The sequence below is a fragment of the Gymnoscopelus microlampas genome (genome assembly GCF_963454915.1).
Source record: "Gymnoscopelus microlampas genome assembly, chromosome: 6".
NCBI lineage: Eukaryota > Metazoa > Chordata > Actinopteri > Myctophiformes > Myctophidae > Gymnoscopelus > Gymnoscopelus microlampas.
The window spans coordinates 25,026,410-25,052,793 of NC_139943.1; the positions used below are offsets into that span (position 1 = coordinate 25,026,410).

The 26,384-nt window shown below is 41.9% G+C and overlaps 3 protein-coding genes across 3 annotated transcripts in view; 2 read left to right on the plus strand and 1 right to left on the minus strand.

Moving 5' to 3' along the window:
- The window catches only part of LOC311046926 (ovochymase-2), a gene marked incomplete at its 5' end in the record, with an annotated part of 15,992 nt that extends 5,267 nt beyond the window's left edge, over nt 1-10,725 (plus strand). The window contains 11 exons of the mRNA XM_084059505.1: nt 342-429; nt 747-871; nt 1,078-1,171; nt 1,709-1,840; nt 2,349-2,474; nt 3,192-3,345; nt 4,202-4,256; nt 4,445-4,625; nt 6,262-6,407; nt 7,754-7,949; nt 9,617-10,725. Of these exons, the coding sequence (XP_083915631.1) occupies nt 342-429; nt 747-871; nt 1,078-1,171; nt 1,709-1,840; nt 2,349-2,474; nt 3,192-3,345; nt 4,202-4,256; nt 4,445-4,625; nt 6,262-6,407; nt 7,754-7,949; nt 9,617-9,795 (1,476 nt within the window). The 3' untranslated portion in view covers nt 9,796-10,725. The remainder of the gene's footprint in view (nt 1-341; nt 430-746; nt 872-1,077; nt 1,172-1,708; nt 1,841-2,348; nt 2,475-3,191; nt 3,346-4,201; nt 4,257-4,444; nt 4,626-6,261; nt 6,408-7,753; nt 7,950-9,616) is intronic.
- Nucleotides 10,726-14,924: 4,199 nt separating this feature from the next.
- LOC311046927 (E3 ubiquitin-protein ligase RNF115-like) lies at nt 14,925-15,908 on the minus strand (the record flags this gene model as incomplete). Its single annotated transcript, XM_084059506.1, has 1 exon — nt 14,925-15,908. One exon carries the CDS (start codon nt 15,906-15,908, stop codon nt 14,925-14,927), a length of 984 nt encoding a protein of 327 aa, XP_083915632.1.
- Nucleotides 15,909-19,596: 3,688 nt separating this feature from the next.
- Nucleotides 19,597-25,337, plus strand: cyb5r2 (cytochrome b5 reductase 2). The gene is made up of 9 exons (XM_084060193.1): nt 19,597-19,709; nt 20,884-21,027; nt 21,437-21,509; nt 22,425-22,531; nt 23,018-23,147; nt 23,316-23,399; nt 24,183-24,268; nt 24,627-24,726; nt 24,990-25,337. The coding sequence occupies exons 1-9, from the start codon at nt 19,695-19,697 to the stop codon at nt 25,160-25,162; spliced, it is 912 nt and encodes a 303-aa protein (XP_083916319.1). The 5' UTR covers nt 19,597-19,694; the 3' UTR covers nt 25,163-25,337.
- The last annotated feature ends 1,047 nt before the right edge of the window (nt 25,338-26,384 follow it).

Consider the following 26,384-nt stretch of genomic DNA (forward strand, 5'->3'; position numbering starts at 1 on the left):
ATCACTCACCTCTCTCTCTCACTCTCACTCTCACTCTCACTCTCACTCTCCTCTCTCTCTCACACACACACACACACACACACACACACACACACACACACACACACACACACACACACACACACACCACACACACACACACACACACACACACGTAATAGTCTGTCGTGGTGTTTTGTACTGTAGCTTAAATGGTTATGGGTTCAACTCCCACAGCAGGCTGTCCACGCCCAACTCCAAGTTGTTTTTGGATTATGTCTTTCAACACATGACATATTTTACATGGATTTACAGTCTTTGTTGATGTGTTTGTGAGGTGTTATGTTTTATGTCATCGTTAGAGCAACCAGGGAGAAGAGCTGGTAGATGTTATGTCCCATGATACATTAATGAGCTGCACAAGACATACAGAGAGAGAGGACGAGAGAGGTAACGAGAAAGAGACGGCGAGAGAGAAATAGAAGGAGAGAGAGAGAAGGAGAAAGTGGAAAGAGAGGGAGTGGAGAAATCAATTGCCAGTGATGGAAATAATGTCTCTTTTGTTTTGGTGTTTGGAGTATCTGGGTGTGTGTCTGTGTCACAAAAGACTATTCTCTGTAACTCTGTGTGTGTGTGTGTGTGTGTGTGTGTGTGTGTGTGTGTGTGTGTGTGTGTGTGTGTGTGTGTGTGTGTGTGTGTGTGTGTGTGTGTGTGTGTGTGTGTGTGTGTGTGTGTGTGTGTGTGTGCGCGTGCGCGCGTGTGTTCAGGATTTGGGACAGTGGTTCTTGTCGAGGATCAGAATGTTATCCACAGCCCAAATTACCCACAATCCTACAGTAACAACTCTGTCTGCCGCTGGGTCATCTATGCACCACAGGGTCACATTGTTAAGGTGACAAATACGTTTTATGTACATCACAAAAACTTTACATACACACATTCTAAACACACACGCATGTTTTGTTTTTTCTCAAATAAAATATTTGTCAGAAAGTTGAGTAATAAAGTTGCTAATGAACCTTAGAAAACAAAACAAATCGATCTTGAACTGAACATGTGACTGACTGATGATTGTGCTGTACTGTGTATCTGTCAAAGTTGGACTTTGAGGATTTTGACCTGGAAGAGTCAGAAGGATGTCTCTATGACGCTCTCTCTGTCCTTGGGGATGTTGACGGAACAGAGGAGATAGGTGGGTTAGATGGATCTATTGTATAGTAAACCCCTCATAGTATAGTACCCATAGTATAGTACCCTCTAACACTCAAACAAATTAACTACTTTTAAACAAATTCGTCCTTCCTTTTTTCACTTACAATTCATTGTTAGAAATAAGAACATGTATGAGAAGTGTCTGCCCTTATCTTGACATCACTGTCAATCTTGTGGCTCTGTTTCTGTTCTTTTTCCCCCCACATATCTCTATGTCTCTCTTCTTGTATGACATTAACCACATTAAACCCCAGCATCCGTATTCTGGGAAAACCTTCGAAGAAAATAGCAGATCGACAATCTTGTCCATCAGCTATTTTCCGCAAAGATATTTAATGCACAGCCAAAACAGAAATGTTACTAGTTTAAGGCCCTGAGGGACTCCGCTAGACACTGTATGGGGTTTCTGTGGTTAAAACTTGTGAGCTCATCTCAGAGTGGGCAGAGTGAAAAAACACTTACTAAAGCGTAATTACACTTGGTTATCCGTTAAGATGTATATTGTGACTCTGTGTAGCTGTGCTCTGTGGAAGCAGAATGCCTCCTCCGGTCCTGTCCTATGACAGTGTGATGGTTGTCCAGTTCACCACAGACAGCACCATCACACACAGAGGCTTCCAGGCAACGACAATCTTCATCAGCCGTACAGGTTAGTGTCTGTGAGGGGAAACAGAGATAGACATTTCCCTGCATGTTAGGGCTGCGTCCATTGATTATTTTCTTAGCGATTATCCTATCGATAACCTTTTCTATCAATTGAAAACAATGTGAAGCTTGTTGCTTATTACATGTATTATTCGTTTTTCCTATTTTTTCTTTTCATAATTGACTAAATCGATTAGTCTGATTAACCGCTTAAGCCCTATTGTATGCACTGTTGAACAACGGCGTCGCACAGAAATACAGAAAATGACTGATCTACCGATTTTTGGCATTTAAAAACAATTACAGTTAAAAATGTTCCCCTATAAAGTCGATTATGTTTTATAATCAATTAAATTGGTTAGTTTGATTAACGGTTGCACCCCTACTGCATATGGCTGTGTGGGAATATGTGTGAGGCTATGTGTATGTGCTATTTAAATACACGCATGCATGTTTCCTTGAGTGCAATACGAGCCTCTAGTCAAAATAACCCCTTCTACTATTTACTATAGATCTGCATGAGCAGGAGACAGTCAAGTGGGAAGGGGAGACCAACGGCGAGACGGACAAACGGACAAATGAGCAGACAGCTCACACGGATGATTTGGCAGCTAACGTCCGACACATAACGCCACATGGTTGGTGGATAATGTTTTGGTTCCCTTTCCTTTCCACCCACTAGAGCAAAACAATTGCGCAGCACTATAATTACAGGTTGCTGTGTAATCTTCATATCAGTTATGTCTCTCTACAGTATGTGTGTTTATCTCGCTTTATCTGTCATTTCTAACAATACATCAGTGCTTCCAGTGATATTATGGGACCAACAAAGCAGCATGTGTCAGAGGACTTTAGAATGACACTGCGATATTTGACACTGGACTTATAATGGTGAAACAAGAGGCATTCCAATATAGATAACAGGAGCGAAAAAGAAAATTATACATACAAGTGTAGTGCCTGGCAACAATCCTTTGCATACACAAACTGGTTTATGTGGAAGATGTTTCTAATATATCAGTGGCTGAAAATAGTGTGTGCATGTTTCTTTCGGTGCGTTTACACATGCATATCGTTGCTGTCCGGCAGAAACCTCTTATATCCATGTTTTTTCGTAAAATTAATGCCCTACTTGATCATACTACAGCGTCACACAAAGGCATCAAAAGTGGCAGATCCACAAGCGACGTGTTTTGAGCTTGTAGATCTGCTCCTTTTAGCATTTTTTAAATTTGAATCCTGAAAAGTAACTATTTTGGACATGTGAGGTTTCCACCCGACAGAGACGATATGTGTGCCTGTGTGTGTGTCAGCAGAGCCATGTGGAATGCCTCATACTCCTGCTGTGTTGCCAGGTCCAAATGACGGTGGTCCACCAGCTGGAGAGGGGCCCCAGCAACAAAGTCTGCCCTGGGACATGCACCTTTACCTGGGTAAAGAGTTCCTCTGCTATGGGGTCTTGATCCAGACCCACTGGATCCTCATTACTGCACACTGCACCATCAGCTTGTGAGTTACTGTGTAGCGAATAGCGTGTTTCGCATGGACATGCACACGCACGCATGCATGCATGCACCCACGCACGTCGCACGCATACACACGCACGCACGCACGCACGCGCGCACACACACACACACACACACACACACACACACACACACACACACACACACACACACACACACACACACACACACACACACACACACACACACATTCCAATAGGCATGACTTACATGTTATATTACTCACAGGCCTGTGGATACATTTGAAAGCATGGGTCTTCAACAGGGAGTCTGGGGCCCTTACGGGGTCCTCAGAGTTACTAGAGGGGGGCCACCAAATCATCTTTGTGTAATAGGATTTTGTTTCCTTTTCTTCTTTCTATTACATGAATCACTTGAACCAATAGCCGAACATTTGCCGAAAACAGACGATCTACATGCTCACAATGCAACACGTGTTGTGAGCTTGTAGATCTGCTATTTTCAGCAAAGAGGTTTGGTGTAGAGGGAAAATGAGAGCAGTCAAAGTACAGAACCAAAGGTCAAGTTTACTAAGTAAGTAAGAATACACATTAACATATTATAACAGAAAAGGTAATGTGTAAACACTTTTTTTTTATTTACACAACACTGGTGATAGCTCTGTCAAACAAGTCTATGAAGCAATCTATGAAATCTATGAAAAGGTTTAATATGCAACACAATGTTGTACAATATACTATGTAGTGCTTCATCTCTCTCTCACTTAAGGGGTCCTTGGCCTGAAAAACATTGAAGACCCCTGTTTTAAAGGATGCCTCTTCAAGTACATCTCATGGACAGCTCATATTGTATTCTGTTTGTGTGTCCATCTCTGTCAGAGAGGAGAAATCCTTCAGCAGGCTGTGGGTGATAACAACAGGACCTGACAGACAGGTAGTGTGTTTATCTTGATTATCCTAGTTTCTTTCTTCTATGCATTTTCTTCACTGTCAGTTCTCTGTCAGATCTCTTTTCTATTGTCAGTTATATTTATATTCTAGAATGTCAGTTCCGTCTCCTGCATATACAACTTGAGTATGTGTGCATATACAGTATGTGTGTACTGTATGTATGTTCTGCAGAGGCGTCGTGTCTCCAGGGTAGTCCTCCACCCTCACTACCAGCCTTTCCTTTGGGACTATGATGCTGCTTTATTGCAGCTTAGTTCTCCCTTGCGCTTAACTGAGCATACACAGACCATCTGCATGCAAAACAAAGAAGAAGAACAGGAAACCCTTTCCATCCAGCAGTGCACTGTCTCAGGTAAGGTGTAATCTAATTTATACCCACTACATTGTATACAGCATATACAGTATATCTGTATACTGTATGTATATATTCAAACATAAAAAAGAAAATCAGGGTAACTACTCTGACAATGGGTACAATGGGTACAACAGGAACAGGTACAATGGGTATTGCATAACCGGAGGGGCATGACTTCCCACGGGTATTCATTCCCAATGGCTTCGGCCTAGTAATGACCAAATGTAGGCTAGCCTACTTGTACTCATCTGTGTGCCCATGGGCATTGGGCATGTTGGTCTTAAAATGTGGTATGGTCTGGCACATTGTTGGCACATTGTTATCTTAAGGCCAGTCCACACCAATGATTCACGACGCAACTCCTTGCAACATGCAACTCCTTGCAACTACTTGCAACCATTATCTCCAATGGCAGTTGCAAGGAGCTGCATTGGTGTGGACTGGCCTTAAAACAGTTTTGTAGCAAGGAGTTGCGACTAGTTGCATTGGTGTGGACTGGCCTTAAAACGGTTTTGTTGCAAGGAGTTGCGACTAGTTGCATTGGTGTGGACTGGCCTTTAGGCACAGTGAGACAAAAAGTCAAAATGTGATTGCACAGTAATTGACTAACAGTTACAGCGCAGATATTTCTTTACTATTTAGAGAGCAGAGCACATTATTCACGCGCCTATGTAGGTGGGTTCATAATAGCCTGGGACCAGACGAATCTGCGAGTGCAAAAAAAATTGCACTCTGGGATTTGGGTCTGGCACCGCTCCATAGAGAATTTCCTGCTCCAGAAGACCTGTGTAACCAATCAGGGCCCAGTATTCGAATATGGGAGACTGTAATTGGTAGTTGGTTGTAGGTCTAACCAATTGCGTCGAGGGCCATTGTTTTGATCCCGCCCCTTGGGAAAAAAAACTTCCTTATGGAAGCACCAGACTCATATCCACGCAGTGATATAGTCGGCTACGCCAGGCTAGGTTCATAACCCACCTCACTGCTTGAAATCAAAACACAGCACATCCAAATTCAACACAACACTCACATTCAGATAGATATTCAGAAAAATAAATAAGAAGAAAAATGATTAATGACCAGGGTCAGATTATCCATATATTGCATCAGGTGAGTGCCCGTTGGCACCACCCAATTTGCTGAGCTGGGAGGCACCAACATTTAAAATCATTTTCATGGTCAGAAATGGAAGATGAACTTTTTAAGCACTTGATTTTACCTTTTATCTGCCTGCCTGCGTGTGTGTGTGCGTGCGTGCGTGCGTGAGTGCGTGCATCTTTAGTTCATGTATGGTAAATGGTAAATGGTGCATTTATATAGCGCTTGCCACACCCAGTTATACAATAACCCGTTGTACCCGCTTGTCTGTACGTCTTCTCTTTTTTTTCCTGCCCATATATGGAGATATCTGTATCTGTCTGTCCTTGTCCCTTTTATGCCCATATAAGATAAGTTTAAGAACAGGTTTCAGGGCAAGGAGAACAAAATTACAGTAGATACAACATATTCAAAGCAAAAAATAAATACATAAATATAGTTGGGGCATATTTCCACATGTGGTGAGTCATTGCTACTAACAGAAATACCATTAACATTATCATAACCACCCACATGTTAACATTTATGTTTCTAGGTGACCTGAAGAATATCACCGTTTATACCAACCAGGTGTCTGTAATGAGCCATGCTGAATGCAAGCAGCACTACACTTCTGGACTGCCTCATGCAATGCTGTGTGTCAGAGCATCAGCGCAGAACCAGTCCCAACACCACTGTATGGTGAGCAACAGCACAGAACCAGTCCCAACATCACTGTATGAGCATCAGCGCAGAACCAGTCCCAACACCACTATGGTGAGCACCAGCACAGAACCAGTCCCAACATCACTGTATGAGCAACAGCACAGAACCAGTCCCAACACCACTGTATGGTGAGCAACAGCGCAGAACCAGTCCCAACACCACTGTATGGTGAGCAACAGCGCAGAACCAGTCCCAACACCACTGTTTGGTGAGCAACAGCGCAGAACCAGTCCCAACACCACTGTATGGTGAGCAACAGCGCAGAACCAGTCCCAACACTACTGTATGGTGAGCAACCGCACAGAACCACTCCTAACACCACTGTTTGGTGAGCAACAGCGCAGAACCAGTCCTAACACCACTGTATGGTGAGCAACAGCACAGAACCAGTCCCAACACCACTGTTTGGTGAGCAACCGCACAGAACCACTCCTAACACCACTGTTTGGTGAGCAACAGCACAGAACCAGTCCTAACACCACTGTATGGTGAGCAACCGCGCAGAACCAGTCCCAATAACACCACTGTGAGCAATCAAGTTCAACACTAAAGGAGTAGACAGGCTATAGTTGGGAATCGGGATATGTAGATTTTAACAACATCATAGTTTAGTTTATTATAGCCCACTGTGTCATCCTCATTATTTGTTTCCCCATCCCTGTTATATAGATAAACATACGCATAATATACAGTAGTAGATGTACTGTATATATCAACACTGTTTCAGATGTCATGTCCTTTCTATCGCGCCTCTTAGAAATGAAAGAAATGTAACATAAATGATTGGTATATTTCATTGTTCATGCAGGGCAGAGCAGTTTTGTTGGTAAATATCACCCTCTAGTGACAATACCTTGTAGTTCAACAAAAAACACATACAGCACAAATTATAGTTGGATAAGATGTTTGAATATTATTTCAAAACTGTATACACATTTTTTGAGTGAAGATACTAGTTTAATTGCGTAATTAGGAGTGCAAATATGTGACCTGCATCTATTCATGGTGCATAAACTCCACACTGCATGTTGTTTTTACATATCTTCTGTACTGCCTGAGTGCCACCAGGTTTATTTATTTACCCTAAAAACAACTTGATATGATTGTGAATTCATATGTGTGGAACCTATAAAGAAAATAAATAAACAACAGAAAGACACAAGTCACATTTTACAACCTGTAAATATGAATACTACAGAAAATATGCATGCTTCATATACAATATAATATTCAGACAGTACAGGGTTAGGAAGGAGGATGGATAGAAGTATATACAGTATGTACTGTGTACTACAACATTCTGTTCTTTGCCACTCCTGTAGGGTGGCCTGGGCACAACCTTGGTGTGTCAAAGAGCTGACTCCAGCTATGTGCTCATGGGTCTGAGGAGTGAAGGACAGCAGGTGGAGACAGGGAGCAGCAGGCGGAATGAGGGCTGTGGAAGTTTCCATTTCCAAACACCAGCAGTGTTCACCTCAGTAGCAGCACTTAGGGACTGGATACTGAAACATATTTCTGGTAGGTAGCTCTTAATCTTCCAGTGTATCTAACAACACAGGAATAGTCCACAGTTAAATTGAAATGTTTTGTAAATTTGTCAGAAGTTAGAGGAGGTTCACACTCACAAAACTAGCCTTAAGACTCCAAATCAATGACTTTTATTCAGCACAAGTGGGTTCTAAAAGCCCTCACCAGTGTGCTATAGAAGAAGAGAACAAGTGGTCTATGGAACCGATAGCTCAGTGCTTTGGAAGAGAATAATGTATGTGCGAATAAAAGTAACAAATGATTTGTAGCTTCTGGACTAGTTTTGTGGGTGCAAACATGTTCTTCTATTGAATGACTGAATGTGAGGCGATTGAGCATGATGTCCTTCTCCTCTACCTGTTTGGCACATTAGTGACATTAACTGTATTGATTGATGCAAAACATTTTGATAACATGCAGTACTGGCTTAAAAAAGAAAAGAAACGGTCTGCCCAGAATTTACAGCGAAGGCTTGGTTCTGGAGCAGTTCTCTAGAGTCTAGAGAACTGCTCCAGAACCAAGCAAGAGTAATAGTCTACCAGTCCCAAAAATACCACTGTGAGCAATCAAGTTCAACACTAAAGGAGTAGACAGGCTATAGTCTGGAATCAGGATATGTAGATGACTGAATGTGAGAACAGTAATAGTCTAGAGGCAATAGTCTAGAGTCTAGACTATTGCCCTAGCCTAGGGGCAGAGGGGAGAATGGCTGTAGTTTTTGATGTCCATGTTGACAGATTTAGCACCATGTGTATTATTATTGCTTCTGCCGATAAAGACATGGAGATAACAGTGGTGGATTCCTTTAAGAAAACAAAACCTTTTGCCTTTTGATAATCTGTAGGTACACTATTCCTATTTTATAGCAGTAATGATTTGTAAAGATCTTTCACCTAATGTTCAGGCTCCACTTTATTGATCCCTGAGGAGAAATTCTAATTAATATACCAAGCTTCAGAAAAAAAGGAAAAGTTATTACCAAAAATAATTCAGGGCCAGTCATTCAAGTAGGTTTAAACAGAATAAAAGGCCTATTTCAATGCGATAGATGCATTCAAATACACCAACACGTTTCAGCTTGTGCCTTCTGAAGTGAGACAAAACACAGAGGTATTATGATGTAGGTGCAGTGCAGTCCTCACAGTCTTTTTTTCTGGCCCCCTAGGGTCATTATACAATAAATACATGACAAGAAATACAAAATACAAAACAAGGTATACATCATGGCCTTTCCACAGACTGTGGGAAGGCCATGTGTGCACTTGTGTTCTAATTTTTCCTTTGTTTACACCATTGTAAACAAGCAGCCTGCGGGAAGGCCATGATTTATAGCATGTTTTGTATTTTGTATTTCTTGTTGTGTTTTGTATGATTCCCTCAGGGGACCAGAAAAAAAGACTGCATGTCCTCACTCTTCACTGTGACACACCTGTGAGGACTGCACCTATAATTCGTCTGTCTCTTCTTAGCTCACTACCTGCCGACACATGTTGCTGTATTTTAATGTATCTAGCCCATTGAAATAAAGGCTATGTTATACTTTTCAAACCTATTCTGAGTGCTTTTTTCAGAATACTATAGTGGTTTGAGGGATACCAGTAGCGCTCATGTAAATTCATTCTTAATTTACCAAGCCGTCGTACTGTGTGTTCTTCTAGCTGACCTGGATCTGTCAGAACCAGTTGACCAACTGCCTGACAGAAGACCCACATCTCACCAGATTGTTACAGATGACCAAGAGAGTTTGAACGCTAGAAAATATGTGGACCTAAGCTCAGATGATGAAGATTATGACACAGAATCCTCTGGAGGGTGTGTAAACTGCTGGAATGACTAATCTACCATCATCTAGTAGTCTTCATATATCTTTGGACTACCAAGAGGAAAACTGTAAGATATGGAATCTGTATTGTGATACTACTAGACATGTACTAGGTTGATTTGGAAATGGAATAAAGGTCTATAGCTCAGCAGGAATAGAAGGTTGAATTGTTCTCTGAATTGGGCAATAAGCAATGTTGTGATCCAAATTATCGTATTGTCAATTTCAAAACTCTCCTGTGTTCATCAAAACGTTTTACCTAGTTTTTAACTATTCCACCTATATTACAAGTTGCGTACCTGAAAAGGCTGAGGACATTGGCTGTGTATGCGTGGCCCTCCACAACTTCCTGAGCTGCATCCACAGATGCAGCAGCACATACAGTAGGGCTAAAAGGTAACATCCCACCTAACTTCACACTGTGTCAATAATGGGGCAACTCCACCCTTGACAATGGAGCAGACATGTGAGGGAGACACCATCAAAAACAGGCATACAGAAATGGCTTTGTCGGGTGCTTGGGTGGCGCAGGAGTAAAGTTCACGTCCACGGAGACCAGGGGTTTGAATCCTCAATGATGCCTTCAGCTTGTCCATACGAGCACAATTGCCTGTGTTTGTGGGAAAGCCGCTACATCCTCCCGGGGCTCCTCACTGGCATGTGAGCCAATAGGGGCAGCAGTGACAACACTACACAGAAATGTGAGGGGAATTGGCAATTTGGTATTACCACTGAATTGGGAGAAAAAAAGGGGGGGAATAATGGACGAATAGTGTGTTTTCATCATGCTCATTGATTTACTAGATGCCAAAATATGTTGACCATGTGACAGTAACTACTCAGAAACATTCTGTTATTATATTATCATTACTATTATTGTACACTGCTGGTCCTGAGTACGATTTTCGTTTCATGTGCAAGCATGTAAATGACAAATAAAGTGAACCTTGAACCTCATTATTATTCTTTCTCCTTTTGATGAATGAATTTATTATCTATTTTTTAACATCCTATCTATGGGATCACAAAATCGTGTGCGTGTTTGTCTGGAGCTATCTGCACCCAATTTCCTGTGCACACTGTCAGTAGGCCAACTTATTACATCCACTGTTTTTTCAAATATTGTTTTATGTTTTGTGAAATATAAAATTGTATAGATCTGCTGATGGTCTGGATTCCTGGACGTGAGCAGGATATTAAACCAAACTAAACTCCAGCTAAACTCAGGATCTAAATCACTCCTCCACAATGTGTCAACAGACAAAGGCCCATAATTGAATTGGATTCCAGTAGAAACATGTATAGTGTGGAAACTAGCCCTTCTTGATCTACCGACATTGCAGATGAGCTTATGTGAAGCGTGCAATGTAAGGGGAATCTGCCATGGAACCCCATAGGCTTTAGGGTGCGGTCACACCGAGCTTTGATTCTGCCTATGCAGCGGATTCTGCTAATGCTTTTCAATGAGAACAGAGCGGTTTGTTGCCATTTGCGGATTTCCGCATAAAAACGCTCCATTCCCATTTAAAAGCATTGGCAGAATCCGCCGTATTGGTAGAATTTAAGTTTGATGTGACTGCACCCTTAATGGTTGATCTCAGTTGTGAGTTAAATAAAAAGAAAGTGGTACCCGGTAAATTATAAATGTCACAGATTCTGAAACTTCTTTAGTACCTACTTAGAGATGTTTTGACATTTCTGACAACTGGCTTCTGAAAAAGCCTAATGTATCACTGCCCTCCATGCCGAACAATTGGCCCAAGGCGAACCTTGGTCGTTATATTTGAATACAAAAGGTCTCTCAGTTCTATGGGAACTCAAGCTCTCGCCAAGAAACTTTGGTTGTCGAGTCAAACCATATTAAAATAGTCTGGACAGTGAGAGTTTCCCATGCCACACCAATTTAGAAATAGCTTCTTGAGAAGCATAGTTCAATACTGTGATTGTGAGGAGAGCCGGAGAAAAGAACTAAGAAACTTAACCCGGGGAAGAACATTAATCTTTGTTATTGATACTCAAGGTCGGGAAGATAGGGAGCTTAGAACTAAGAAATTTACCCCAAGAAGGATATTCATCTTTGTTTTTGATAATCAAGCTTGAAGAGGGTTGGGCAGAGATGAGCATCCTGCGCCCCGACCCTCTAGTCCTATAATTCCAGAAACCTCTGAGACCAAAATGTGGTGAGGCCAAAATTTGTTCTGCCCGATTCTCCTCAGTGGCTGCAGAAATTGATCTGAAATTGTATACAGCCATTGACCATTACCATGTGCACCTAACAGCGAAGCCCGTTTTTAGATTTCACCAAATCTCAGCTGTTTATTAGCGTTTTTGTGTAAAAGAATGTCGCCATGGTTACGGGGCTGCCCAGTTGCCCAGTTGCCAGATCATGTGCGCATATCCCCCCACGGATGCGTCAACCGGGTATGGACTAGTTTGTTTAAATTAAGACAAATAATTATTTTTACAATAGCCTGGAGAGAAGGCAAAATATCTTTACTAAGTTACTTTAATTGACTTACACATATTATCAGCGGCAAAGTGACGGATCTCATCTCACCTCAGTTTATTTTGTAGCCTGAGATAGCATTAAATTATTAAGAATGTGAGTAACTGACCAGAGCATTCTCAATAAATAATAAAATGTCGTCAGCAATCAGCTGAGCAATAAGGAAATGCGGTTCTGATTTGTTAATTGAAACGGACATCAACGTAGACGGTAGGCGAACAGGAGTGAACCGCCGCCGCGATGGCCTGCCAATCTTAAACAGTGGTGAGCAAATCGAAAAGTATAAAGCGTGTGAAAAAATGTGTGGATGTTAACTACTGGCAGTGTGCAAAATTTCGTTTTTGTTTTTTTGTGTGTGCAAGATTAGCTCCGGACACACAGACCCTCTTTGCCACACTGAGAAAAACAAGATATCAAAATAACTACATTTCTTTATCATTAGTTATCCTTATCAGTATTATCAGTAATCCTGCAAACATTACCGATATATGAAACCTCTGCTAGTAGATAGCAGAGAGTGGAATAGAGGGGAATAAAACAAGAGGGTTAATAACGGCTTCTCTTGCAGTCAATATTTGGAGGCCAGTCGTATGGCTGGGGTTTTGCCAAACTCTCCCCAAGACATATGAAAAACCAAACAAGTGGCAATAGATTGGGGTACCCAGATCCGCATACCACATCATTCTGACCACATAGCTGACCCAGGTTAAAATCTGACTGTAGGCACTTTATTGGCACAAAAAAATAATTATAAAAAAGGAGGGATAAACATCTGGGACTACCTACTCTCTGGGACCCCTGTCTGTGGGCCATGGACAAAGGGTTGACAACCCATGGGATAGAGGCCCTACATGATGGACATGGCAATATGGCTCTATCGAATTGAGAGCTTTGAGCCCGAGGATGTTGACGCAGCTGAGGTGCCAGTGGCGTTGTTACAGTTGGATGGGCACCACAAGGGCCTGGCTCAGCCAATTACACCTGCTTCCTTTGTGTGAGGACCCGTGTTTGAATCCAACTGTCATGTTTCACATGTCTTCCCTTCTCTCTATTCTCGGTTTCCTGTCTCTCTAAACAACTATATCTAATAAAAAATGTAAACAGTGCACCAAAACCAAAATAAATAAAGATTGCTAGAGTGTACAGTTTTGCTGTTCCTGTAATTTTTTTACTCTCCAGTTTCCTCAGAAAGAGTAAGGCGACTTCCAATTTCTGAGGTGATGTAAGGTCCTCAGTCTGGAGGATGATCGTCTTGGAAATTTCATGAAATGCAATCTCAGTACCGCAATCCCAGCTCTTCCTGCCAGGGTGAGTTGCTCAGTCTTATTAGCCTTGTAAAGGCTAATTTTGTTCCTGTTTCTCCTTCCTCCATTTCTCCTGGACTCAAATGATTTAGCATGCTGCTGAATGTCATTTTGTTTTCATTTTTCAGTTTTTTTACAGACCAACTTTGTTTATGCACTACACATTCACCAGACTGTACAAAGATAAATTGAGTAAACCCATAGTAAAGAAAACTGACAAAAATAATAATAATGCTGATCCCATATACAGTAGGCTATTATGTATATAAGGAATAGTCAACCTATGCTACCTTCCAGACTTTACCTTTTGGAAGAAGTGCCAAATAGACAGAACCTACCCCCACATGAACCAATAATGGCAATAAAGAAAATGTACAATACATTGTCAATTGAGAGTAATGTAATATAATATAGCTCTCACCTCCAAGTTGGCCAGGGCACTCTGACTTCGTTGAACTTAAGAATCGGTGTGGTGAAGTTACTTGAGCAGGAGATGCCCTAGTGTTGTGGTGGACAACACTGCTTGGACATGGACCCTTACCCGGATGGCTGGAGGACTGTCTTTAACTGTGTGCCTGTAGATGGAGAGTGAAGCAGTTCCTGGGCAAGTATAGTTTCAAGCTGCTCTGAGGGGGTTGGAGATTAACAGAGTAACAGATTCCAGCCCTCTTCAGGAAAGCCAGGTTGTCTCTTATGATACACCCCCCTTATGCAACAGTTAGCATGGACGCATAGCGCTTTTTCAATGTAATTGGTTCCGTAGCCTCGCCGGGTAAAGTCTGTCAGGTTGAACTAAATCTGGTTCCAGCCTCATGGGCATGCTGCAGCTTCACCGATTCATATGCTCTGGTAGTTGCTCGACCCAAAACCGACAATGGACATTTTTACGGTCTAATATTTTCACTTCAAAGGTGAAATACTTCTTGAGGTTATTGATGATCATGATGTCATGATGTCAGTACCACATATAACAAGTGTGATGCCCAGTGTCTGTTGGGGGGTCTGCAGGATGGTCGATTATATGGTACTGACATTGGTCCCCCCTATACTTCCAGCACACCAGTGACTGGATGCCATGGTACTGACATTGGTCCTCCTATACCTTCAGCACACCAGTGACTGGATGCCATGGTACTGACATTGGTCCTCCTATACCTCCAGCACACCAGTGACTGGATGCCATCGTCTGTGATTCCCCTGACGTGACCATTGCTGACCTCTTTATCGGAGGTAGAGGTATAACATTGTCTCTGTATTATCATCCTAAAAAAAATATTAATTAGTAGCATTGTACGCACATCTTGTTGTCCGACCCAACTATTGCTAGCATCTATTTATGGATTTGGTTTCTGTCCACTGTCGTTGCCTTCTCGTTCTCCATTTATACCCTTTCTACACACAGGACATGTGTCATGCATTTCCAGCCAGGGCACTATACAGTCTGAGTGGAAGAAGTGATTACAAGGCAGATGTCTGACTGCCTCGCCCACACTGAAGTCCTCTTTGCAGACCGGACACTCCATATTGCAGTCTACTTGTTCCTGAGATATGTTGACTGTTGGGAGAGAGGATATATTTTCCTTCTCTGCTGGAGGAGGGCCGGTGTTCTCGAACCGATCTAACAACATTGTTAGGATAGCGTCTAAACCTCCCTGTCCAAACACATAGTCCCCTACGTTAGAGTGCAGCGATGGCGTCCACATGAAGGACGAAGAACCATTGACTCCAGAGTTGGCCAGGTCAAACTGGGGTGCAGAACCGGCAAAGAAACCAATCACAGTAGAAAATAACTGTTGCGCTATGTTGTTCATCTCCACGGATCCTAGATGGTTCTCTGCGGATGGTTCTCTGCCCCCTGGCAGTCTGCTGCTGCCAAGATGTGGAGAGCCAAGGACTCCAGAGTTGGCAAACAGAACAGGTAGGATATGTTGTATGCTTCCCTCCACAATGGCTTGTGGACGATTATTTTCTGCACAGGCTTCTCCGGCACGACCCCCTGGCGGTCTCCCCTCCGCAGGTTGTGGACGGTTCTCTGCAGAGGGATCTCCACCCGCTGGCCGTCTGCCGCCGAGGGGCAGAATGTGAAAACCAGCTGTGGCTGGGTGACCGAGACCAGCCATGAGCTGTTGTAACATCCCCATCACATCTTGAATCTGTGGAGCAGATGTGTCATCTACCCTGTTGTTGGAGACATCTTCCAGGAGACCGGAGTTCTCTGTTACTTCCTCTATGAAGCCTGAATCACATCTAGGACATATATATTCCGGGAGCTTGGGGTTCACTTCTCCGTTACAGCAGTGACAGAAGTAGTGATGCATGGGAACAACTGCAGCCTCAGCAAACGCTCAGGGCAAATGTCACCAACGATCTAATCGCTGTTTCAGTGTGATGGTGGTATGAACTGTTTCTTTCTCAACAAAGCAAAAAGGATCCTCTCAAAATGTAAACCCCCAACAAATATGCACAGAGGAAGAACAAATCTCATGGAAATGATGCTGGTACTTATATAGGCATATGTCCTGGGCGTGACGTAACAGTGACATCACAGGGTTTGTAAAGGGGGATGTAAAAGCGTTGCCCAAATATGGACCTTTTCAAATACGGCCATATCCAGAGGACACTTCAAGACGGGAAGAAAGCTTCTTTCATTAATGGAAAGAAAGTGTTCTGACATCATGTGTTACTTTGATTGTGATGTCTTTCCATCATGCTGGGTGTAGCAGTGGTTCTCAAACTTTGTTGTGTCAAGGAAACCGAAATTGATATGTATTTCGCCGTGGACCCCGGTCTGAAAAAGCTTTGAAGATTTGTTGTAATGCAAAGATTATTCAAAATCTTCCAAACATTTGAGATTTCTTGAATCTTGAAATGGCAAAAATAGCAGATTGTGACACGCTGCAAGCTTGCTATTTTTGAATAGCCAACGTACAAATGGATAAAGTGGTTAAAATGATTGTGATGCTGCATTAACAAATTTAGCTGAAGACCCCCTGGAACCCCCAAGCTGGGGGTCCCCGGAACCCCACTTTGAGAACCACTGGTTTACAGTTATTTTTTATTACAGTGTAACTATCTTTTTTATGTTTTTCTTTTGCGACTGAATTTCCCCCGCGGGATCAATAAAGGTCTTGTCTTATTTTATCTTGGCTCAGGCCAGGACATCTAAAGATGAGTCTGTTGGTGGGCGAAAGACTTTGTGACGTGGAGTTGCAGGATTGGATAGGGACAGGGGGTTTACATGTTGCAGTTTTGGTTGGCTTAGCAACGGGTATGGTCAGTAGTTGCTCGATTGGTTGGGGATGGGGTTGCAGAATTGGTCGTCCCTCCAGGCTAAAGGATGGAGGGGGAGAGAGTTGTGTATGTGGGCCTGTGGGGGTGTAGATGTCAACAAGCAAGCAATGCACATCAACAAACATCACTTATTCAGGATTATTGAATTATCATTCTCCTTCCTACTATAATTATGCATACTATTTATTTATTTATCCTACTATAAATGCGTCGGATCAGCGGATCTCCAAAAATATAGATAAAACCACAGTACCCTGGTCCCTGATAGTACTGACGTCAGACTGGCCTAGACTCCATATTTGGGCAATGAACTCCATTTATGGGCATAAAAGTGACACAGACAGACAGACACAGAAATCTCCATTTATGGGCATGAAAGGGACACAGACAGACCGAGGGGTACAATGGGTACTCTGTCTGACAACAGATACAACGGGTATTGCATAACCGGGTGTGGCATGCATTTCCAACTTGCATCATTCCTGACTTGCATATCTTTCCAGAGTAGGCCAGTGCCCGTCTACTTTATCAAATGTATGAATGAATCAAAGCAGAAATTAATTCAGAATTTCAGAAAAAGATCTGACAGATCCATCTCACATGACCATAGATATATTGCATGGATTAAAGCAAACAAAAGCATGTATGGCCAAGTCCTATTATGTGAAACTAGAGTCTCGGGGGGCTACGCCCCCCTCGACCCCAGCCGCTGCGCGGGGCTCTAGGGCTGTGAGGGCGCGCTTATTTTGGGGTGCCAAAATGGTGGGATAGAACTTTCCAAAAGTAAAACAAATAATAATAATAATTGAAAAAAATGTATATATTTCTTTTTTACGTGGGGGTCCGCGGACCCCCTGGTGGGCCGCGGACCCCCTGGGAGTGTTGGGACCCCCGGGGACCCCCCTGGAACATGGCGGACCCCTTCGGCTGTTTTTTCTTTTTCATGAAGGTGGTTGCTTGTTTCTGTCGCTTGTTTTTGAAAACCTGGCATCCCGACTGGCATCCCTGGTGTGTTTACCAGATGCAGTAACCGAACGCGCTGTAGTTGTTTTCCACGCTCGCGCTAATGAAACACTAAACGGAGAAGCTTATGATTGTGAGGTTGAGCGTGAATGTATTAGCATTGTAGTCACCTGAATTGAGCGTGGAAGCAGAAGACACGGTGAAGGGGAGGTGAAGGAGCCGCTTCTGTTGTTGTCCTTCTGGCGATGGAGAGAGCTGCGGAGTTTCAATGGCGGCCCTTCGTGTTGTTTCGGCGAAACCCGTCGGCGTTCGGTGTCGGTGGTGCGCACGGTAAACGGTACGAAGCTGTTTCCCCTTCCGTTTTGTCCGAAATGTGGTGAGTAGAATTAATTAGGTTGCGAGGTGGAAAATGTGTAGTGAGCAATGAGAGGTGCCCTACGCCACCCGTAAATTCAGCGCGCCCGCCGTGGCTACTGTGTTGGCGAGATGTGGTGTGTCGGTGTTGTGTTTACTCGATTACAGAGCTGTGGCTATAGCGTCAGCGGCGCGCGGAAGTCACTCCTCGATTATATAAGTAGATAGTGTGAAAGAAGCCCCCCCCCCCCCCCGCCACACCAGCGCTGTTTCCTAAACAATTATAGAAATGATATGTTTTAGTGATATTGTTCCATGCATTCTCTACATACTGCCAACCAGGTGAAAAAAATCACAGATTGAGGCTTTAATCTTAGCTCTTATGAAATATCCGAGACCATTGGGGTTTTATGGAAAATGCTTCTAATGCTAGTTTGACCACTTAAAATGCTCTATTCTTAAAAAGAAAATAGCGCAGCGCAGCGAAAATAGCCGATCTACCAGCTCCTATTTTCGCTGCACAACATGCTTCCATGTAAGACAATTAAGATAATGGTGGCTTCTATCGAATCCAAATGACTGAAATCAGTCGTGAGGACTGAGAACTTTAATCCATGATAATGTGTGCTGATTTGCGTGATGTTTGGACAACATCTGTAGGAGTATAATATCAATTGTTTGGGGAAGAAATCTGCCTCCTGGTGGAACTATAACAGGCCGAACAATTTGAGGCAGAGGTTCTGCTCTGGCATCCATGGAGTGTGTATGCACAGTTTCACGTGGGGCCAACGGTGCTGGAGATTAGCTGTCCACACCCAGACGAATGGACAGACACACGGACGGACCGACAGGATGCAAAACATAGTCTCAGCCACACCTTCGGCCTGGCGTAAACAATACTTGTCTTTATGCCGTCACCGTCAGGGATATTCATCTTCACAGTCTGTTCCAACAGAAAAACACATAACCATATAGCACAAAACAACATAGCACATAACAACATAACACCAAGACAATACATGAAGTCTCCAAAATACGCAAGCTACACAGAAAGTGCAGCAGAACACATCCATTGAGTTCAGTTTAACACGGAAATATCATAGTGCAAGTGATATTTCCTTGTTAAAATATATGTTAAATAGCTCCTCTGATAGTAATCAAGCTTGCAGAGTGAGAATGAGATACTCTCCTCCTCTCTCGCAGTGGTGTGACTGTATGGCTCAATCTCCACCGCCTGCACACAGCTATACCATGTGAAGTCATGGTGAGAGCTCTCTTTCTATTGGCGCCTTGGACCTTATGTTACCATTACCCCAGGACCATTGGCTCTGCTTGCCTTTACCCCAGTTAGAGGCCACGCCCCCTGTGAGGCCACTGTGTGTGTCTGTGTGAGAGAGAGCAATGTTCCAAAGGTCTTGAAACAGCTTATTTTTTTTGCTCTGATCTCAGGGACTGTACAAAGGACAGGACGATTGGGCCCACTTTCTTGCAAAACAATGGACCAGACTTTAGTAAGTTTAGTCAGACTCAATTTATAATTTCAATATCTTGTTATTGGTTAAGAATTAAGATTGTGTTAGCCTAGTATCACTATTTCAACCATGCAGTCCTTGACAGTGCACTATACTGTAATTCCTTTGTGGAAACAAAGGAATCTATAGATGCAGTGTTTTGTAATGTATCTAGATCATACGTCATTCAGAATGGCTAATGTGGGTACATTCATACATATCAATACGTATTTGCTTGAATAGACACATCTTGTTGGTGTTGTGCACAAAAATCTCTATTTGCATGATTACATGGGTTACTATACAAGCTACATGATAAACTACTGACCTTTTACAGTAGGTAGCCTATTATGTTATGTCAAAAATACATGTGACAAGAAAATAAAGATTCAAATTCTGCCTCAAAATGTTACCTAGGGTGAGTTGGTTGATGCAGAGGCCAGTAAAAAGGAAACCAACCCACACAGCGAACATAAGACTAAAACAGCCTAAATAAAAGCAACTGAATGCTGAGAGCAAATTTTGGCCATCTTTGCTTCATAAGTCATATATTATTATGCAACAGTGCTCCAAAAGTGACAAAATACGTACTGTACACTTATATCCAAAAGGAGAAATACTTTTGCCATTGGGCATTGATGCCATAACGTATAGAGCCCGGCCGATGTCATATTTTGGGGCCGATGCAATCCAGATTTTTTGAGAGTTCTACCACCGATTACGATATTTTGTCCGAAAAAGTGCAACATTTTCGATTGATTACATTTGAGAACATTTAACTTGTAAGCAAACAAATAACTAAACTAAACACAAATAACAATTTAAAGGGATATTTCACTTAAAAAAAATAATTTTATCGTGTACTCTGGCTTTTGTGAACACCCCAGACAGTTTTTAAGTTCAGTTCAGATATATGGGCCAAACCGATATATCAGTCTCAGTCTAATTGTGTGTGTGTGTGTGCGTGTGTGTGTGTGTGTGTGTGTGTGTGTGTGTGTGTGTGTGTGTGTGTGTGTGTGTGTGTGTGTGTGTGTGTGTGTGTGTGTGTGTGTGTGTGTGTGTGTGTGTGTGTGTGTGTGTGTGTGTGCGTGCGTGCGTGCGTGCGTGCGTGCGTGCGTGCGTGCGTGCGTGCGTGTGCGCGCGTGCGTGCGTGCGTGTGTGTTTTGTCACACAGGTAGTTGTGGCTGTTTCTGTGGTAATAGTGACAGTGCTGTACCTCTTCCTGTCGGGATCTGGAGGAGGGAAGAAGAAGAAGAAGCTACCCGTTACACTGCAGGATCCCACAGTCAAATGTCCACTCCGTCTTATAGATAAAGAGGTGACTGCTACACACATACACACGGTTCAATTAGTTAAGGGCGAGACCACTGTACATACTTCTTTACAAAAATTGTGATCTACAAGCTCACAACACATTGCCATGCGAAGTGTTTATGAGCTTATAAAGTAGATTTGTCTAATCTGCCCAAAATTGGGACACCAGCATTAATGTAGTTAACATAAATGTTTTATTAAATTGTTAAATTGTGATATTGTTATCAAACATAAATATCAAACGTATCAGACAAATGATCATGTATCTGAACGATGAAAATGCCCCCCCCCCCCCCCCGATACTATTTAAAAGCAGAAAAGTTGAGTGCATCAGAAAATGACAGCTGAGCAGAGAGCTAATTCTGATTAACACATTGCCACTTTGTTTGTTGTCCCATGTTGTCCTTGTACAGGATATTAGCCATGATACCAAGAGGTTTCGGTTTGGCCTTCACTCTCCAGATCATGTCCTTGGACTGCCAGTAGGTACTGTATGAATATTTTGCATACGCGTTCATGAGGCTCTCTGCAAATTTATTGGACAGACAGACAGACAGACAGACAGACAGACAGACAGACAGACAGACAGACATTGATGCCTGGGGGAAATTCAGGCGTTATCAAAGCAGCAACAGCAGTAAGCATGAAACACAGGATTGGCACAGGTAAGAGTAAGGAGAGTCTGACTATCATTATAAATTAAAAATTTGTAGTGACATTTTATTGTTTCCTGATTTATGTGTTTTACTGAGATTTCACTTTATAGCTGTGTGTGTTCCTTTTATTCTGAAGCAACGTTATAGTGTTTCCTGTTTTCCTTTGTTGCTGTTACCTGTGTTGTCTCACCAGTCCTGTGAATTGCAAATTATTGTTCACTTACTGTATGTCCTGTTAGTTCTAGCCAATCATGTATGTGTTAGTTGTCCATTGTGTTCACCTGTGTCATGTCAATCCTTGTGTCCATTTATACTCCCTTGTGTTTTATGTTCCTTGCTTGTTCATTGAGATTGTCATCAGTGTTTGTTCTTGACTTCTTGTTTCCTTGTATAGATCTATTAGTGTTTTCCTCATACATTTAGGATTTTATAAATAAACCCCATGCTTTCATACTGCACTGCCTCTGCTGCCTCTGCACCGTGACAAAGGGACCGATTTCGAGCTTAAGAATGCCAGAGAGGCTGCAAGTTCCCTATTACTTCCAACAAAAAATGTCACTCTACTTTCTATTCTACTGGTCTGCCCAGCAGAATAGTATTATATAGTCAGGCCTGTCTAATTCCATTGCTTTGTCTGCTTTTCTAGTCTGCTACAAATGTGCCCCTTATTCCTCAAATATTCTATCCACCACTGGAATATGATCCAAATCTTCTGACCCCCATTTGTCTTCCCTCTCCTCTGCAGGACAACATGTGTATCTGTCAGCTAAGGTGAATGGGAGTCTGGTGGTCAGAGCCTATACTCCAGTCACCAGTGATGAAGACCAAGGATACGTTGATCTTGTGGTTAAGGTAGTTTTACATGTATTTTATTTCTGCAAAAAGAACAAAAACTGCTGATCTACATGTTTGTAGTTCAGGTATGTTTTGCTAACTGTTGGACAACAAATTATACAGGGCTTAAATGGTTAATAGAGATAGTATAACACACTTAAACGATAGATCATGACTGTACAGGTATCAACATCATGTTTTTTTATCTTGTATAGCTATAAGCAGCGTTTCTTATCCATGTCATAAAGTTTTGACATCCGTAACTTGATTTGTGGTGTTTTTGTTGTAGCCAGTTAAGTCAAACCATGTAATCTATTGACATTCTCACCTGATTGCTACAGGATATTGCTCTCAGGCCAAAGAGTTTTTACACAGTATAAGAGACAGATAGAACTGCTACAAAAACTTGTAATAAACTGGAGTGTCATCCAACATGTGCTCACTGTGTGAAAACTACTTGGTGGGAATAACAGACTGAAATTACAATATATTACATTTGTTTAGGTATACTTCAAGAACTGCCATCCTTCCTTTCCAGAGGGAGGAAAGATGTCTCAGTACCTGAATGACATGGCTATAGGAGATACCATTGACTTTAGAGGACCCAATGGACTGCTGATGTACCATGAGAATGGTGAGTGAATGAGAAAGAGAGTGAGTGAGCGACCTTGAGAACGAGAGAGAGGGGAAGAAGACTATCATCTCTACTGACCTTGTATTGAGCTGTTACTTTTGAATGTCATTAACCTTTTATGGCCAACAGATGGCAGTGTAGCATAACATTGTCGTGTATTTCTTTCAGGGAAATTTTCCATCAGACCTGACAAGAAGTCTGAGCCCAAGATTAAGAAGGTCAAACACATTGGCATGATCGCTGGTGGAACAGGTTAATTTACATTTCTGTTCTATTCTAATCTATGAATAATGGACACTTGAATGAATATGTGAATTTAGGGAAACATCGCTACACTTTGCAGTGACGCTCTGAATCTTTTCAGTATTTCTGTCCACTGCGTAATTTGTTTCAAATTATGAGACTTAGTCTGTAAAATGATATATTATATCTGTGAAGTGTCTGTGAGAGTGAGAGATGACAAAAGGTGCACTCTCTTTAATTTGGATCATTACATCCAATGATGTAAGTAGTTTTACATCTACCTACTGCACACCACAGTAGATCTGGGAGGGACTTTCATGGCATACTGCTTTGTTTGCACAGATAATCCAGTGTACACCGCCTTGTTAATGAATGTACTGCAAATACAGTATAATATCACTTTTGCTTTTTGTTAATAAATGAATGCCGTATTTTAGCCTTTTTCATAGCTGATGTACAAGCTCATAACACGTCGAGATACGACATGTGAGCTTGTATATCTGTTATTTTAACTTTTTACATTCACCTATAATGACATGCCCAAAATATGGCCACCAGGTTGAAAGTGGTTTCTTCTGTCTGTGGCATTTATAAATATTGAACCAATGACAAGTATTAACAAGAGCTTGTGACTAAATAATAACTACATTGGATCCATTGGCACACCTGCTCTTTTTTTTATTTCCTGAAAAGTAGCTGTTTAGGACAAGGTTTCTGCCCGACAGCACTGATATATAATATATGTTTAAACCATCCCCTGAGAAGAAGAACACTGTCCTTTGTCTATTCCAGGTATCACTCCCATGTTGCAGCTGATTCGTGCCATCACAGCAGACCCTTCTGACCAAACCATGTGCTCTCTCATATTCGCCAATCAGGTGTGCTTCACTTTTCTTTTCATTTTTTTAAAGGACAATTCTACTTGAAAACGTGTCAGCTAGTAATCCCAGCCTTAAACCCTAACATCACTATTGTGGGGCTAACATTTGGTGAACATAGCCGAACTACAAGCTCACAATGCGTCACAACGTGATACATTGTGAGCTTGTGGATCGGCTAATTTTGCCTCTACCTTCTCCTATCATTGCATAATCTTTTAGAAGTATTTACATTCCACAGTAAAGTCTAATTTATGCAGTACTTTGTCACACAAAATGACCCTTGACCAAAAATAATTACAATTTTCAACAGAAAAATGTGTCTTTCATCTCCCTTACGAATCTTTTTCCCTCTCAGACTGAGAAAGACATCCTCTTAAGAGAAGAGTTGGATGAGGTGAAGAGGGATCATCCTGATAAGCTCAACCTCTGGTTCACACTAGACAAACCTCCACAGGGTAACACACTGGTTTATAACCATACTTGAGTGCTTATAACTGTGTAATTGAGTGCTTATAACACTGTGTAATTACACAGTGTTATGAGCATATTGCAAAGTATTTGTAATTGACCTTAAAAGTCATTATACAATTCTTCATCATGTGTTATGATTATTGTTATAAAATATTATGAGTATTTGTGAGTTCTTAATTATCATATAAATAATACATTAAACATCTTTCTCTCTATCTCGCCTATTTTCTGTTCTCTTGACCTTCAGATTGGAGCTACAGTTCAGGGTTTGTGAATGCTGACATGATCAAAGACCACCTCCCTCCTCCGTCCAGTGATGTCCTGGTCGTCCTCTGTGGTCCTCCACCCATGATCCAATACGCCTGTCTGCCAAATCTTGACAAGATGGGATTCAAGACAGATAACATCTTTGCATACTAGCGTACAAAATACAGCAAGCATCCTTTCAATATTTCATAATTCTGAAAAAAAAGTCAAAATATTTTGAGGCGTCCGGGTGGCGCAGGGGTAAAGTTTGTGCCCTCCACACTCTAGACCAGTTGTTCTCAACGTGGGGTCCAGCGACCCCTAGGGGTCCTTGAGGGTGTTTCCTGGGGGTCCCCAAGCATGAAAATCAGGTCGAACACTTATATACAGAGGCTATTGAAAAATGGGTGATCTACAAGCTCACAACATGTCGCAATGCGACCGTTGTGAGCTTGTAGATCTGCTATTTTCAAAAAAGCTTGAAAAGTTTTAAAATGTTTGGAATATTTTTAAAACATTTTAACAACACAAATCTTCTATGGGCGTCCCTGGCACAAAATATTTTCAGATGGGGGTCCGTGGCCAAACAATAATTTGGGGGTCCTTGACATATTTGAGCACTGTTTTAGACCCACTTGGCCGGCAGATTATCATACCTTTGTACATTGTTTTACAGTCAAATTAGGCTACTACTTGTAAAATCTTAAATGTTATTTCATACTTTGTCATTGTAATTAAGCTCAAAAACGTTTTTAATAAAAACATTTCTAAATCTGCATTTTGATAGGGTCATCTCTTTGACTATGCTCTGGTCATCATGAATTTAGTTTTTTTGTAAAGTAGGGCATCACTTTTCATTATCTACACACATTGAAATCTCGAATAGTAGACATGCCACACTTGGCTACATCAACTTGTCTCTTGGGCATGACAAGTGGTGAAAAGTATGTAGGCTACAATTTTGAGGTAGTCTGCTTTTAATTTCGAGCATTTCAATTTGCTATACTTTATACACTACATCTACACTATTATACACTAGCCTACATCTCAGAGGCAAATGTGTTTATTTTTTTTTGCTTTTAGCAAAACATACATTAACTTATAAATTATAGGTTAAGATACCCCGCAGCACATAATGTCATTAAAATCAGCCCCACCTCTATACCAGCATCATTAAGGGAATGGACACATTAATCCTTTACTAATTACAATCAGCAGACTATGAAATGTGCCATTCTTCATAATGAGTAGCCTATAGGCGACATTCATGTTTAATATAGGTACTATAAGTATTTTTTTTTCTTTGCTGCAAATTGCAGTAAGCCTATTGATACTTTAACTTAAAGTCTGTGTAGGTACTTCCAGTGATGGAAGAAGTACTCACATGTTTTACTTA

Coding starts and splice junctions, on each gene's coding strand:
- cyb5r2 (XM_084060193.1), top strand. Junction 21,510..22,424: donor TGTCCTTGGACTGCCAGTAG/GTACTGTATGAA, acceptor TCTCCTCTGCAG/GACAACATGTGTATCTGTCA. Junction 24,727..24,989: donor ACTAGACAAACCTCCACAGG/GTAACACACTGG, acceptor CTTGACCTTCAG/ATTGGAGCTACAGTTCAGGG.